Genomic DNA, 15,000 nt, shown 5'->3' with positions numbered 1-15,000 from the left:
CGGCGCCCCAGCCTGTGGGACAAGGATCGCTGCTGGGTGTGCCGCTTGCTTGGCATCGACCAAAACCAATCGATAAGCCCCAGATACCAATGGTGGGTCCACGAAAGTCTACAGAATTCAACCCCACCATTCAAAAAAAAGGCGGACAGGCCTCTGCAAACTCGACAGCCATCCATCAGCGATAACGACCGACGATAAGTTTTTTCTCGAGCCTTGTTGCCGTCACACTCACAGTCTTTTGCGACCACAGTCACATACCAGAATCAACGTCAAAATGCCTGCGCCCACAGCGCTCCTCCAGTCGACTGCGGCCTCCGAAAACACCGCCATTCCCATCCAGACCGAGCAGGAGGAGGAGCTCATTCTCGACATTCAAGATGCCACCGGCCTGACAGACCCAGCTGCTGCCGCGCCCCCACCAAATGGCGAGGAGAGTGAGATGGTGGTCGACGAGGAGGGACGACCGAGGTTTGCGCCAGGGAAAGATGTGGTATGTTGCGACGAACAAGCGCTCGTTGGCCGAAGCACCGAAGGATAGTCAACTGACTGCTTGTCCTCCTTTTTCAGGATCCTGTCCGTCGTGTAGAGACAAGAAAGATCCCTATTCCACCAAATCGCATGTCTGCTCTCAAGAGCAATTGGACAAAGGTGCGTCACACACACCCCCAGATTTACAACGGGAGGGGCTGGGAGATGCTAATACACAGTCCAGATTTATCCCCCGCTCGTGGACCACTGCAAGCTCCAGGTGCGCATGAACATCAAGGACAAGCGCGTAGAGCTCCGATCCAACAGGGCCACCGTCAGCAACGAGGCTCTCCAGATGGGCGCTGACTTCATCTCGGCGTTCGCCATGGGGTTCGATATTGACGATGCGATTGCCCTGCTCCGCCTCGATTCGCTCTACATTCAGTCATTCGATATCAAGGATGTGAAGCAAACGCTTGGGCCTGACGCGCTCGGACGTGCTATCGGTCGTATTGCAGGCAAGGACGGGAAGATGAAGTTTGCGATTGAGAATGCCACAAAGACACGCGTGGTGCTTGCTGGGTCAAGGGTGCATATTCTCGGTGCGTTTGAGAATATTGGCATGGCTCGCGAAAGGTATGCGGCCCCCGTTTTGTTTTCCCAACTGCCAAGTCGAGAACGTGCCGGACTAACAGCTCGCTTTAGCATCGTTTCATTGGTGCTTGGTCAACAACCGGGCAAGGCCTTCAACAGTCTGAGAATTATTGCTGGGAGAATGAAGGAGAGATTTTAGAACTGTTGTTTAGGGTCGGCGGATACGGGGAAACGGGCACTTGGGACAGGCGTTTAGGAGTTGGTACGGTTGCAAGGCGACAAAGCTATGGTTTTTGATGATAGTGTCAGCTTCGCGGAAAAGCAATCGAGAGAGAATTCATGTGAAATGTCATATTTAAAGAGAAATACGGGTATCTATTTGCCCGCTAGCAGACTATTGTCGGATGACGTGCTGCAAGCTTCCAAGTTATTTATCAGTACACCTCTACTTCTTCATATGAACCTCAAACTGGTTCGGCTCATCGGGATCAATGTCAGTATCCTTCACTAAAGCATCCTCCTCCAGCTCATCTCCCTCAAGCCATATCGAAACCTGCCACGCGTCACCAACTGCTCGTTTCTGACGGAACGCCTCAATCATGGTCCCCACCGTGGTATCCTCTTGCACGGACAGTTTAAGCGGTTCGAGATCCTTGGCCTTGAGGACCACTTTGATCCCCTTCTTCTTTGGCTCCTCGGGAACAGGCTCCGCATCATCTGCCTCGGTCAAATCAACGAGACCGTATCTGACTGATCTTTCTTTGTCCTTCCACTGCTGGAAGTCCTTGTAATTATCCTCATCCCAAACTTGCATATGGAGCGCTGGACCCTGTCTCAACATACGGTAGCCCTCCCCGTCACCAAAGACGATATTGCCATCCTCATCTATGTCGAGATTGAGCGAAGCAACGCTGTTCGGAGTGTAGATCTTGTTGTTCTTCCAGGTCACAAAAAGGCTGAGTTCTTCGCTGGAAATGTCCAGGCCTATTTCCCGTTGTTTTGCGATCCAGGTGGGTATGATGGGTGCCATGTCTTGCTTTGCCTTTCGCCGGACTAGAATCGGCTTCATGTTCGGAATGGGAGAATCGACATAGATATGCACCACGAGATCTTCCTTGACCCTTCCGAGCTTCTCTCGCTGCTTGCGTATCATTTCTTGCAGCTCGTCGTCGTGGCTGTCGGGCGACTCTTGTTTCTCGAAGGGACTGAATTCCTGGATATCGGAATCATCGTCGCTGTCCAGGTCAGCTTTGACCGGCTTCTTGTCCAGGGCGTCATCACTATCGCTGTCTTCAATCATTACAACAGGAGTTGCTGACACCGCTGCGTGGCGCGGCTTGACGGGAGTGACTATCTTGGTCGGCCTCACAACTTCTTTCCCTTTGCCTCTGACGTCCATGATGAGGTCGTCGTCATCGTCATCCGAATCAGCCAGGCCTGCCATTTGCTTGGGCGGACTTGAGGACAGCCCCGGGGAAGAGGTTCTCCTATGAAAATGATCAGCACCGCGGATCAAGAGTTGAGCACCTTTGTAACCTACCTCCTCCGAACTCTTTCATTCCCCTCTTCTTCCGACAGCGAGCTTTTGCGCTTCCTTTCGTTGCTTCTATCGCGGCTTTCTTCTTCTGCTTCGCGAATAACTTTGGGGAAAACCTGCTTCGAGTGTCGGAATAGAGAGAGAGCGTCGTCATCGTCGTCGTCCTCGGACCCGGAGGCAATAGGCAACACAGGTTTTGGTTGCGATTCCCTGCGCTCGAAAGGCAGACGCGCCATGTTGTTGTCGCTAGCGGCTTGACCGAAACCGGCGTTGATGACTTGTCTCGACTTCCTGCGTTACAATGAGTGGTTATGGAAAGGCTTCGTCTTTGACAAAGCTGTCGCCAGTCGTGGTCTCCTTTGTAGAGAGCGCGTGCAATCTGCAATGGGACGGAAGAGGAAGCCAGGCAAAGGCTGGTGGGAAATACGGTTCGATTGATTGATGCAAAGTCGAGTTAGCTACTCCTGACATCGAGCGATGATTCTGCAAAATTTCCCTTCGGCTCTCTGCCCATTGTTTTGGTCTGCCATTGGTGGGAGTGTGGTTGGAGAGATGTGTTAAGGCGTGGTAAGGAACCTGCCAACTGAAGCCTTCCCCAACTCGCGTAAATTGAGGGAGGGGTTAACGTTCAAACGGACGCGTGCTGTGGCTGCTAACCAGACTATGCAACACGATCTGGGCGCGTGCACCGCTTTGGCAACCTTTCCGCCCCGCCAGAGTACTCTACGGTTTAGATGCATGTGTAATTTCATGTTACGATACGCCGCCATTCCTGTAATCTCTGTTTGAATGACGGCGACTCCTGACCCTGCCCGTCAACAGATATATTTCTACATTTCCACTCCTGGCTCAACTGTATCGCCGGGTTGTTGTTCTTGTCTTGTTGGGGGTTCTACGCATCTCTAATGTTGAAGCTCAAGGCCCTGCACTATAAAGAACTGATGGACTGGATTGCCGCTGTTGTCCTGTGACTTTTGCAGAACTTTAGAATTTTTCCTGTCTTTCTATGCATCCACAACTGTTGGTTGAGGACCTGCTCATTGTCTCATCGCCAGATGTCGAGGTCTTGATATCTTCAGCTGATGGGCAGTCTTGAGGCTGACCCAGTTCCCCGGATTTCAAGCACCGATCCCTTGTCCCTGCCATGTGGGGCTCCTCCAGCCAAGATCACAAATAAAGTGGAGGATGCCGAGGTTCGACCCAGAAAGGTAAGACGAAGCGTCGCAATGGACCCCGGATAACATGAAGCAGAGAAACGAGAGCTCGAAGCTCTTGCAGCTCTCAAATATCCAATATTCCTTGTGACTTTGAAGCAATACAGCGCTTGAAGCTTTGCAAGCACTTTATACCCATTGGACACCATTTCATCTCTCTGCTCTGAGTCTGATATTGCTAAGATCTTTGACATCTTAAAACAACCTCCTTTAAACTTCGTTCTATATAATGTCTGTCCCCCGATCAGAGTACCTGAGCACTGTCTGGAAGGATGGCATCTTTGGTAAGTTTATCCGCCTCCCCAACATCAGAAATGCAAGCTCACAAGTGTCTAACAGCCAACCGCGTACTATTCATCACGGGTGGTGCAGGCTCCATCGGCAGCGCGCAGACCCGCGCCATGGTTCATCTCGGAGCCGACGCCTGCATCATCGGCCGCAGCGTTGAGAAGACAGAAAACGCCGCCAAGGAGATTGCCAAAGTCCGGAACGGCGCCCGAGTCATCGGGATCGGCAACGTTGATGTCCGGAGTGTAAGCTCTCACCCACACTTTCACCGCCATCAGTCATTTCACTGACACGACCGTAGTACGACTCCCTCAAAGCCGCCGCCGACCGCTGCGTAAAGGAGCTCGGCAGCATCGACTATGTCGTCGCCGGCGCGGCAGGCAACTTCATCGCCCCCATCGCCGGGCTCTCCCCCAACGCCTTCAAAGCCGTCATCGACATCGACACGATTGGCACCTTTAACACCATCAAGGCCACGATGCCCTACCTCGTAGAGTCTGCCGCTCGCAATCCCAATCCGAATGATGCCGGCACCACCGGCGGCCGCTTCGTCTCTACTTCCGCCACGTTCCACTACACCGGAATGCCCCTCCAATCCCACGTCTCTGCTGCCAAGGCCGCCATCGACGCCCTCATGGGCTCGGTCGCGCTCGAGTACGGCCCGTTTGGCGTGACTGCCAACAGCATCGCCCCCGGTGCGATTGAGGGAACAGAAGGGATGGAAAGGCTGGCCTCTTCCAAGCTGGACCCGAAGACGAGGACGAAGGGCGTGCCGATTGGTAGATGGGGGTCGGTGAGAGACATCGCCGATGCGACTGTGTATGTCTTTAGCGATGCGGGCAACTATATCAACGGGACAACCCTCGTGGTGGACGGCGCGGGGTGGAGGAGGCAAGGCGCCGCGGCGGTGGGCGTGGACGACGACATGCAGTACCCTGACTTTTTGCTCGCTGGTACGATTAGCAAGCATCTGAAGAGCGGGAGGAAGGAGAAGGCCAAGATCTAGGGCTCTGGAATCATTTTGAGGTGTGTTCCAATTGCACAAAGCGAGAGCGATCTTTTGGCAAAGATTTGATTTGATCTTTTCTTCTCGGTGTACTGCACAACTGCTGTCTCGGAACGTGTGATCACCAGACTTGAACCGGAACAGACAAATGTCACAATGTGGGATTATGCCACTCCATCGAGACGACATTCAATTTGGTGTATGCAGCGTGGCAAGAGGCGCTGGCGTTGAAACACGAACCAGGACACAGATAAGAATGGGACAGAAAATCCATGATTAAGATTAATTAAGTATATACGTGACCAAAGTACCTCCATCATTCTTCGGCAGCCGCTTCATGTCATAAAAAGCTGGATTAAATACATCATGTATGGGACTCATTGGTGGTAAAAAGTAACCAATCTTCATAGTCCGTTTCATTACGTGGAAAAAGTTATGGTTTACCTGACCTTGCAGAAAGCCAACCAGTCGTGGCGATGGTAAAAGCTGCGCATGCGCTTACCAAATACGTCTGCAGATGGGGGGATAGGTATTAGCACGAGCAACAGAGACAAAAAGGACACCAGTTGAGACTTACACAACGGAATGCTGGACAGGCAGACAACCAGTTGCACAGAACCAATAATGTTGAACAACGGAGTAGCCTTGGTCTGATTGAGGACAAGCCACTGGAAGGCCTTGAGGGTGAGGCCAAAACTGAGCAAGTTCTTGAAGACGATCATGATGGTGAAGCCTTCGATAGCCAGGTCGCCTATAGAAGAAGTTAATCAGAATTACCGCAAGTAGACAGGGCGTCAAAACTTACGATAAGCATCCACAATGTAAAGCGAGCTGGCCACTGCGCCAATAACCATACCAGCAACCTGGAAACCGAAGAACATGAGCGGAATGGCAGGGGGAATGTCCCAGAGAAGATCATCCGCGGTAGGCCCCCAGCCGTACAGCCCAATGCACCCAAAAATCATCATGGGAATGATGAGAAACAGACGGAATTCTGGCTCATAGATGCCCTTGTTCCACTTAGTCATCAAACGGGCACTCCAGTCGGACAAGAGACCAGCGATGAGGAAGCCGACAATAGCGCCAACAAACGCCGCTGTGTATGCATATCCTGTCTCAACCTCGCCCCACCAGAGAGGAGGGCCGATGAAGAACTGAGCAAGAATGACACCAATGAAGACTGTCCAGCCAATCATCAACCCCTGAATCAAGCATGCCCAGAAAAAGGCCGGATGGAAAAACAGAACGATTGGCCGCAACATCAGCTTCACGAAATTCTCGTCGGCTTTGCGGCCGTTGAACATGGCAAGAGAGTCTTTGAATGTCGCCTTGGGCGGAGGAACCACTGACGCTCGAGCTGTTGGGACGGGTGCGGCTGTCGATGAAGTGGCTGGAGCTGCAGGTGCCGAAGAGATGGGGATCTCGCTAAGTCCTACCTGAGTCTGGTTGGCGTCATCACCAACCAATGTATCAGGAGTGGACGGAGCGTCTCTCTTCGTCGTTTTCTCAGGCTCCTTAGGGGCGTTCAAAGTGTTCGCGAAGAACTGTTGGGCGCCTGGGCCATCGGACGACAGCATATCAGTGTTGAGAGACTGGTCTCGCCGATAGGCGGTTTCGGGGCAAAAGAAGTATACGGCCGGCAAGCACAAGCCGCAGAAGATGGCGACAAAGTAAAAGGTCCACTGCCATCCAATCTCATGGGTGATCTTGCCCACCAGGATGGGGGTGAAAAAGGCACCACCAAAGACGGCCAGATTTGTGAAGGCCATACGAATGCCGCGTTGATGCACACAGTACAGATCTCCCACCGCAACATTGACAAGCGACTCGAACGGCGCTGTGGCCACACCCTGAAACACTCTCGCAGCAGCCATGCTCGCATAGTTGTGTCGCGATGCGCCTCCCCAAGCCGAGGTGATGATCAGCAGGATGGTTCCGCCCACAAACAAATGACGCTTTCCCCACAGACGACCCGAGGGGACGAAGAAGAAGGCGGCGATTCCGACTCCGAAGAGATACCATCCTGTAAGTTCGGCGACCTTGGAGAATTTGACCGAGAAATCTTCGGTCAGGGTCAGCGTGTTGGCGGCAAGAATTGGACCAAGACACGTCGCAAAGATGGCCGTCACGGAGAGAATAAAGGTGATGAGATCGCGCTTCCATAACGGCCAGTTCAAGGGGTCGTTAGGGTCATCTGATGGCTGAGGGACGAGAATGATGGGCATCTGTCCGCTGGTATCGCACTTGAGGCCCTCGACTCCCTCGCTAGAGAATTGCGGTCGTTCCGGGTCGTCAAAGTATCTGGTTGTGCCTGAAAGCAGAGGAAGAACAATTGTCAGCCACGACGGCTCCAGTGGTGTCATGGAGATTCAGTTGTGTCAAGTATCCGTACCAGGCACATGTTCCATCACCCGATCTTCCAGCACTCCCAGCCCCATCTTGTCGTCACCGTCGTGTCGGGTGTTCTGAATAATATGGTGGGTCAGGCGAAGAGCATCGTTCAGCACAAGAAGTAGGTTGGATGGAGGAAAAAGTCCAGTCGGTGGAGCCTTTGGGAGTCGTCGTTGTAGATGTAGGCAAAGAAAGACTTGTGCTTGCGGCGCAATCAAGTCGATGCATCCAGTCACGGCTCACAAATCGGATGTTTGCAGCACGGCGGCGGCTCAGCACTTTGCACAGCGAACGGTCGCCCGTTCCGTTTCTGGGTCTTGTCTTTTTGTTGCCAAGCATCAGCACCGACAGGGATCTGAGCTCTCTGTGCTTTCAGCCCAGTGTCTCCCGTCGGACCAATGAGTGCTCTGAGGTGTCACAAGAGTCCCGGCGACGGGGAGCCACCAATCTCCAAATCGACATCTCGGGCGCGGGGTTGGACGAGAGCCCGACGATCATCCACGAGTTGATTCAATGGCACCGAGAAAGCGCAGTTTCACTCCCTCACCACACCTGTCTCTGTGCCTGTGGGACAACTGGGACTGGTTCAAGGTCAGATTGGCGGGGTCAGAAGAGCGGTCTGTGGCGCGAGAAAATCGTTGCTGAGATGGATTTCGCCTGGCAGCAAAGTTCTCTGTTTGCCAGTCGTTGGCTTTTTGCGGAGACCCTATCCTTTCCCCTGGCGACTCTAGCGTGAAGGTAGACTGTCAATAGAGGTATGACCAGTCTCTGTTGTCAGACGGGGAAAGTTCGGACGCTTTTGTTGACGTTGTGACAGGAAGAGGCCTCAAAGTGACAGCTGACAATCTATGCTAGGGATCCCCTATTCCGATCTTCACGCAGATCGTTGCGGTCTGTTTCCAGCAGCTTGTCGTCTAGGGGCGCTAACTCCACCTGACAAGGCCGCATATACCAGTATAGAAATGACTTGAGTTTCAATAACCAACGGTCCCAACTTATACAAACGCTGGTAGCTAAGGTACGTTGGCTGTTAGCTGTACGTAGCTGGGCTGTGGTCTTACAAACGGGCTTCTCGCATTTGGCACCACAACATGTGGAGGCTGTGGTGTAAGTGCAAGTCGACGGGACGGGAGTCTTGGACAGGGGCGCGGAAGTAACCGCATCGAAGAAGCGCCATGCGAACTGCATGGAAGATACCCACTTCGATGTAGGGATGTTCGCATCCCATCCAGGTTGACGGTCATATGTTACACGTTGCCTGCAGCTCTCATGTTCACCATGTAGTCACAAAGAAGAGACATGGCGAGGCAAAAAAAGATTAAAAAAAAATTCCTCAGTAAATATATCTCTCATGAACAAAACCCGGTGTCTGGTGTTCGGTTGGTCAATGATGGCTGCTTGCGGGCACAAGCTGGCCGTGAAATTGCAGGAGTCGCTGCTGGGGATTCGCTGGAGATTTGGCCACCCTTGTCTCGGAGAAGGCAGCCCATTGGCCTCTTCCCCTTCCCAAGAAGGCGGCCAAGATCCCCAATCCCGGGTGAATATGCGACCAAATCCAGTGGGTATTATATTATTTAAACAACCACGAGTTCTCTCCTGCGTGCTCGGTTCTGGTCTTCTATCTCGCATCTTGCATCTCGCAGTTTCTGTCTCTCGTTTACCATATACCAGCAATCATCTCTTCGTGATACCCTACATCTTCTAATACCTCATCCATTAACCCTATCGTCACCATGAAGTACTCTGCTGCTCTGGTCTCCTTGGCTCTCGCCACCAGCGTCGCCGCCCAGGGCTTGGCTGATCTTCCCGAATGCGCTGTATGTTCGACGCCCCAAAAGCTCTCCAGGAGAGACATGGTAAACTGACTAAAAGTTTCTTGACAGCGTGATTGTGCCACCCAGTACCTCCGTGGTGGGATTGGCAACTGTGGTAGCGACCCCGAGTGCATCTGCAAGAACAGCACCTTCCTCGACAGCATCGCCTGCTGCCTCGTCGACGTCTGCAATGAGGCGGACCAGAAGACCGCTGTTTCCGTTGCTGCGACGGTATGTTCTTGCTTTGCGCAATATCCATATCCGTGTTCAGATGGCTAACATTCGACACAACAGCTCTGCAAGGCCTTCGGTGTCAATGATCTCCCCACCGCTGTGACCTGCGCTACTGTCAGCCCCTCGGCCACCACTCCCGTTAGGACCTCGACTCGTGCCACTACCGCTGCCAACACTGACACCGCCGTGACCACCCCCGCCGGTACCGCTACCACCGAGGCCACCGATGCTCCCAGCACCACCGAGACTGATGCCCCTGAGGAGTCGTCCGCCACCGAGACCGAGACCGACGCTGATGCTCAGGATGCCTCTAGCACCAGCACCAGCACCAGCACCAACTTCGGCCCCCGTCCCACCGTCGCCGCCGGCTTGGGTGCCATTGGTGGTCTTGCTGCTGCCTTTGCTCTCCTCTAAATCTGAACGAGTGGGAGGACGTTTGAGCTTGGCCTAGGGCATCGCTGTGATAAGGGGGAGCTGGGTGGACAGTAAATGAAGCTCGGGGCGTGAGGGACGGCGTTGCTTGATGTTTTGCGGAAGTTGAAAATACCCAATTTGATAATTTACTTTCTTGGCTTGTTGTAGCCGCATGCGCAGTGTAACAATATGGTGGAGAGCCGGGGCCATGGACGTTTTGTACTGGCTTTTTTCTCCGTATAGCATGGGGCTAACGATGGCCCGCGTTACTTTTGAGACCGCTCGTGGCTTGAAATGTATATATTCCAACCAAGCATGTCAGTGTCGTTCTCTAATAGTTGGAAGATGCTGCCAAACGATTCTGTAAACTCCCTCGATTGGAAGTCAATCAAGAAAAACGATGACCTTTAAGCCAGGCGCGGTATTATCATTAATCATGTCATAATCCCATATCCCTAATCTGTACTTCACTGCCAAAGCCACCATTTTCTATCCCTTGACGCTCGCCATGCCGTGCCACATCATGAGTAGTATAGTATACCAATGGTCGTTCCTCGTCCCAGCCAAACATGTTGAAACCATATCCTATCCCAACACCGATATCTTATGCCATTCTTCCCATATATAACCCCCTATCCCTCATCCCCTCCCAACCTTCCGTATAACCACCTTCTCCCCCTTCTCCCCGCCGAGCTCCCACCCAACCCCATACTTGCTCCTCAGCCCCTCCCAGCTCTCCTCCATCTGGCCCTCCAAAAACTCCCTCGGCAAGCTCAAATACGCCCTCCCCATCGCCATCAACGTCCGCCTCTTGACATCCCCGTCGGCAAACTCCATCAGCTTCACCCGGTACCCATCCACCCCCCTCTTGACCCTCCTCCAAAGCACATAGTTGTCCCCCACCAGCGCCTTGAGCACCGCGTCCACCTTTTTGTCCTTCAACTTGTACTCCTTCCGCAGCTTAAACGCCCCGGCGAGGTCTTGCCTTCTGCAGGCGGTGTCGAGAACGAGATAGGACACGCACTCGGCCAGCTCGACAGAGGTGAGGTTGGAGAAGGGGTGGACAGAGCGGAGGAGGTAGAGCAGAGCCGGGTAGTACGACTCGAAGGACTTGGCGAGGATGCCGAGGCGGATGGCGAAGAGATAGACTTGGATTGTGAAGGGGTCTCGGCGCTGGGTGGCGACGAGGGCCTCGCGGAGCTTGCGGAGGGCGGAGAGGATGGAGGGGAGGGAGCCGGATTGGTCTTGTTCTTTGCTGTTGTCGGTGGCGATGAAGGTGATGTCGGGGAAGCTGCCGGTGGGCAGGGAGGTGGGGGTTGGGAGCGGTAATGCGGTGGGAGGGGCGGAGGTTAAGGGGGATGGGGGAACGGAGATGACTGGGGAGCTGGCGGAGGAAGAGGGGGTGGTGTCCGCGACGGCGAGGCGGGCGAATTGTTTTTGGAGGTTGTCTTTGTCGCCGGCTTCGGTGCAGAAGGCGAGGTAGCGTTCTGCTATTTTGGAGTAGTAGGACTCTTGGACTTTGGGAGAGAGTAGTCTCTTTTCGCCTTTAGAGGGGAGGCCGTATTCTGAGAGGGGGTCGAGCTCGACTGGTTTGAGACGGGAGTAGTGGTTGCCGCCGCCGCCATGATGGTGACCTGTGTGGCCGTAGCTGTGGCCCGAGAAGGCTCTGACACCTTTTCTCTGCATCTTACTACTCCGTGTGTGCCTTCTATCGGGTGGCGTTTGAGAGGCGTCTTCTCTGCATGCGTTGAATGCCAAACCATCAAGGTTCAAACGGCGTCGATGTCAACGGTGGGATTTGGGCTGAGTTGTGGATTGTTTGGCTGCCCTCGATCCCTGCGCCAGGTCCCTCACCACATAATAATTGGCAATCGAAAGTGGGTTAAATCCATATTATATCATATAAACCATGCCTCGAAAGATAATCGTTAGGCCTTTAAAGATAGTTAATACACCTTTAAAGATAGTTTGTAGGCCTTTTAAGATAATTAACAGGCCTTAAAAGATAGTTCAGAGGTCTTCAGAGATAGTTTAAAGACCTATTAATTTACTTTTGAGGCATGGTTCACAGTATAATATTGGGTTAACTTACCTGCTGTGCCAATTATTCTGTGGGGAGGGTGCCCAGTTGTAAGTTCCGCAGGGCTGGAATGCGGGGTTAGCGCAGTTCTCATCTAATCCATCTTCCCCTGACCATGAAAACATCAAGAGCCGTGGGAGCCATTAAGTTACGATTTGTCTGTTACGGCTGGCTCTCAGGTTGGATTGATTCTAGGTAGATCAGTAAATGAGGTTGACCCGGATCTCTTGACACGCCTCCAGCCCAGCGACTTGCCCCTGAACGCAACCAAAACACCCCAACTAACCTAACCCAAAGATGAGGTGGTGATGCGCGGGGTATGGGGTAACTGCAGCCCCCAAGTTTCTCGAATCTGGGGAAATGCCTCGGCATCCTCTTGCCCGGGCTTGTTCCCGTGCGGAGATGGCTGTCACTTCCCCCCCCCCAGTTTCGGGTTAACATGTATTCCTATATATATCAAGAGAAATATAGCGATTCAGTGTCCATCTTCTACATATCACAAATCCAACCATTTCATCTCTGGCTCTCGTTGACCCATTGACACTTGCATCATCAACTTCTGCCATCATGACCTCCGTGATCAAGATGCGCATGGCTGAGCGCGCCGCCCAGCTCTCCCGCCAGCTCAACTACCCCAAAGGTCTCCTCCACAACCAAGTCGCCATCATCACCGGTTCAGGGCAGGGTATCGGGGCCGAGTGTGCACGTCTCTTCGCCAACGAGGGCGCCAAAGTCGTCGTCTCTGACATTGACGGCGCCAAAGCCGAAGAGGTAGCCTCCAAGATCCGGTCCGGTGGCGGCCAGGCCATCGCTGTGGCAGGAGACCTGCTCAAGGACGAGTACATCAAACAATTGGTGGCTAAAGCAGCCGAGTTTGGAGGTGGAAAGATCCACATCATTGTGAATAATGCTGGTTTTACCTGGGATGCGGTTCTTCACAAGGTACCTCTCTCCTTCTTCCCCCCAAGTGGACAATACTGACGGCGTGGACAGATGACCGACAAACAATGGGACACCATCGTAGCCCTACACGGTACCGTCCCCTTCAAAATCATCCGCGAGGCAGCCCCTTACTTCCGTGTGAAGGACGGCGAGCCAAGAAACATCATCAACATCAGTTCCACCTCTGGTGTCCACGGGAACGCCGGTCAGATCAACTATGCGCTCGCCAAGGCAGGTGTCATCGGCATGACCAAGACCATCGCAAAGGAATGGGGCCCTGCGTTCGGCGTGAGGGCGAACACGATTGCCTTTGGGCATATCGAGACGAGACTGACGGCCAATAAGGAGGCCGGTGCGTTTGTTGAGGTTGATGGGCAGAAGGTTGCCTTGGGTATCCCGGAGAAGCAGAAGCAAGCTCCTCCAGGCATCGTTCCATACCAGGACATCCCACTCAGGAGACCCGGCACTGCGACCGAGGCTGCGAGTGCTGTGTTGGCCATCGCTTCCCCCCTGAGCTCGTATATTTCCGGACAAACAATCAGCGTAACGGGTGGTAGGAACATGTAGATAAGTGCTGCCGTGTCAGGAAAATCGGAAAATCTTTTGCGTATAACTCCTGACATTCATCATCTCTGCCATTTCATTTTCGCTTTCCAAACAGTGTAAATATCAGCATTAGAATTAATATCCCAAACCTCATCCCTTCCACGAGTTCCAGCTTCTTCCCTCCCTCAAGCCCCTTAGATGGACCACCAAAGCTGCAACACCCCCTTGGCATACTCTACAATCTCCTCGCCGCCCAGCTTGCTGTCACCGTACACTCTGTCCACAAAAGAAATCGGGACCTCTCCGATAGAATACCCCTTCGCCTTGGCCGTCACAGCAAGCGCCATCTGCATCGTGAACCCTCTCGCATCCGTGCTCTCAAACAGCTTCTCCAGCACGGCCCGCTTGTACAGCCTGAAGCTGCCCGTCAAGTCGCTCACTCCAGGCCGAAGAACGGTATCCGCAAAGATGTTGGCGCCCTTGCTCGTCAGCTTCCTCTTCAAGTCCCAGCCGTACACACCGCCGTCACCGGCATAGCGGGTGCCCGTCACGATGTCGTAGTCGCCCTCCTTCATCTTCTCAATCATCTGGGGAATGAACTTGGGGTGGTGGCTAAAGTCGGCGTCCATGATGACGATGTAGTTGCCTTTGGCGTACTTGAGGCCATGGACGTAGGCGGTGCCGAGGCCGAGCTTGCCGGTGCGAGGGCGAAGCTGGATGTGAGGGGAGTAGGCCTTGATGAGCTGGGCGGCGACCTCTTGGGTTCCGTCTGGGGAGCCGTCGTCCACAATGACAAGTTCCCAGTCGAGGTTCCTGTATGATGATTTACACATGTTAGTCCAACGGCGATTGAGACTTGATCATGGCGAGGGAGAACGAACTGTTCGGTAAATGTGCGGTTCAGGAGCCAGGTGATGATGGGCAAGTTCTGGCGCTCGTTAAAGGTAGGCAGGATGACCGAGTACATGTCCTTGCCGCCGGTAGATGATTTCGCAGGCGCCATTTTGAAATTGGTAACTGCTCGACTAAGGAAGGGAAAGTAGTTGGTGGTCGATTCGAAGTGATGATTCAAGAAAAGGCAGAAGATTGTGTCTCGTTGTCAATTGGACGTTGGGCGGGACGGGATGGTTGCGCGTGTCCTTAATTGGCGACGCGGCGTTCCCCCAATTACACACTAGCGCGCCCTGAGCTTGTGGACCCACACCTCCCCAGAGTGGCATGGGAGCCTTTCCTCAGGGGTTGACCGCGGTCTGGACTCTCCCCGGGGTTTACGTACTTGCCTACAATCTTATCTCGATGGAAGCTCGTCACACGAACCTGTTTTAAAATCCCTCTCAAGTTCAACACTTTCCCATGAACAAAATTCCATGTAAAGACTTTCAATTTCCATTGTGCCAAATGCTAACAGCCAAACATTACGCTATGTTCTACTGATCCTGAGGGCAGTACCTATTTGCCCAGACCATCGCCAA

The 15,000-nt window shown here is 53.3% G+C and overlaps 8 protein-coding genes across 8 annotated transcripts; 4 read left to right on the top strand and 4 right to left on the bottom strand.

The window, feature by feature from the left end:
• Nucleotides 1–274: 274 nt before the first annotated feature.
• Nucleotides 275–1,261, top strand: PODANS_3_1680 (uncharacterized protein; the record flags this gene model as incomplete). The annotated part of the gene is made up of 4 exons (XM_001903403.1): nucleotides 275–490; nucleotides 568–648; nucleotides 713–1,104; nucleotides 1,174–1,261. 4 exons carry the CDS (start codon nucleotides 275–277, stop codon nucleotides 1,259–1,261), a joined length of 777 nt encoding a protein of 258 aa, XP_001903438.1.
• Nucleotides 1,262–1,507: 246 nt separating this feature from the next.
• On the bottom strand, nucleotides 1,508–2,506 carry PODANS_3_1670 (uncharacterized protein; the record flags this gene model as incomplete). The annotated part of the gene is made up of 1 exon (XM_001903402.1): nucleotides 1,508–2,506. One exon carries the CDS (start codon nucleotides 2,504–2,506, stop codon nucleotides 1,508–1,510), a length of 999 nt encoding a protein of 332 aa, XP_001903437.1.
• A 1,536-nt stretch (nucleotides 2,507–4,042) lies between these two features.
• On the top strand, nucleotides 4,043–5,107 carry PODANS_3_1660 (uncharacterized protein; the record flags this gene model as incomplete). The annotated part of the gene is made up of 3 exons (XM_001903401.1): nucleotides 4,043–4,097; nucleotides 4,153–4,346; nucleotides 4,403–5,107. 3 exons carry the CDS (start codon nucleotides 4,043–4,045, stop codon nucleotides 5,105–5,107), a joined length of 954 nt encoding a protein of 317 aa, XP_001903436.1.
• Nucleotides 5,108–5,547: 440 nt separating this feature from the next.
• On the bottom strand, nucleotides 5,548–7,545 carry PODANS_3_1650 (uncharacterized protein; the record flags this gene model as incomplete). Its single annotated transcript, XM_001903400.1, has 3 exons — nucleotides 5,548–5,858; nucleotides 5,913–7,418; nucleotides 7,500–7,545. The coding sequence occupies 3 exons, from the start codon at nucleotides 7,543–7,545 to the stop codon at nucleotides 5,548–5,550; spliced, it is 1,863 nt and encodes a 620-aa protein (XP_001903435.1).
• Nucleotides 7,546–9,231: 1,686 nt separating this feature from the next.
• PODANS_3_1640 (uncharacterized protein) lies at nucleotides 9,232–9,960 on the top strand (the record flags this gene model as incomplete). Its single annotated transcript, XM_001903399.1, has 3 exons — nucleotides 9,232–9,315; nucleotides 9,382–9,543; nucleotides 9,607–9,960. 3 exons carry the CDS (start codon nucleotides 9,232–9,234, stop codon nucleotides 9,958–9,960), a joined length of 600 nt encoding a protein of 199 aa, XP_001903434.1.
• Nucleotides 9,961–10,599: 639 nt separating this feature from the next.
• Nucleotides 10,600–11,646, bottom strand: PODANS_3_1630 (uncharacterized protein; the record flags this gene model as incomplete). The annotated part of the gene is made up of 1 exon (XM_001903398.1): nucleotides 10,600–11,646. The coding sequence occupies one exon, from the start codon at nucleotides 11,644–11,646 to the stop codon at nucleotides 10,600–10,602; it is 1,047 nt and encodes a 348-aa protein (XP_001903433.1).
• A 961-nt stretch (nucleotides 11,647–12,607) lies between these two features.
• Nucleotides 12,608–13,549, top strand: PODANS_3_1620 (uncharacterized protein; the record flags this gene model as incomplete). Its single annotated transcript, XM_001903397.1, has 2 exons — nucleotides 12,608–12,982; nucleotides 13,034–13,549. 2 exons carry the CDS (start codon nucleotides 12,608–12,610, stop codon nucleotides 13,547–13,549), a joined length of 891 nt encoding a protein of 296 aa, XP_001903432.1.
• Nucleotides 13,550–13,722: 173 nt separating this feature from the next.
• Nucleotides 13,723–14,531, bottom strand: PODANS_3_1610 (uncharacterized protein; the record flags this gene model as incomplete). The annotated part of the gene is made up of 2 exons (XM_001903396.1): nucleotides 13,723–14,341; nucleotides 14,410–14,531. 2 exons carry the CDS (start codon nucleotides 14,529–14,531, stop codon nucleotides 13,723–13,725), a joined length of 741 nt encoding a protein of 246 aa, XP_001903431.1.
• Between the last annotated feature and the right edge of the window lie 469 nt (nucleotides 14,532–15,000).

This window comes from Podospora anserina, chromosome 3 (assembly GCF_000226545.1).
Source record: "Podospora anserina S mat+ genomic DNA chromosome 3, supercontig 1".
Classification (NCBI taxonomy): Eukaryota; Fungi; Ascomycota; class Sordariomycetes; order Sordariales; family Podosporaceae; genus Podospora; species Podospora anserina.
The sequence above is the reverse complement of the archived record's forward strand: the minus strand, read 5'-3'. Positions and strand labels throughout refer to the sequence as shown.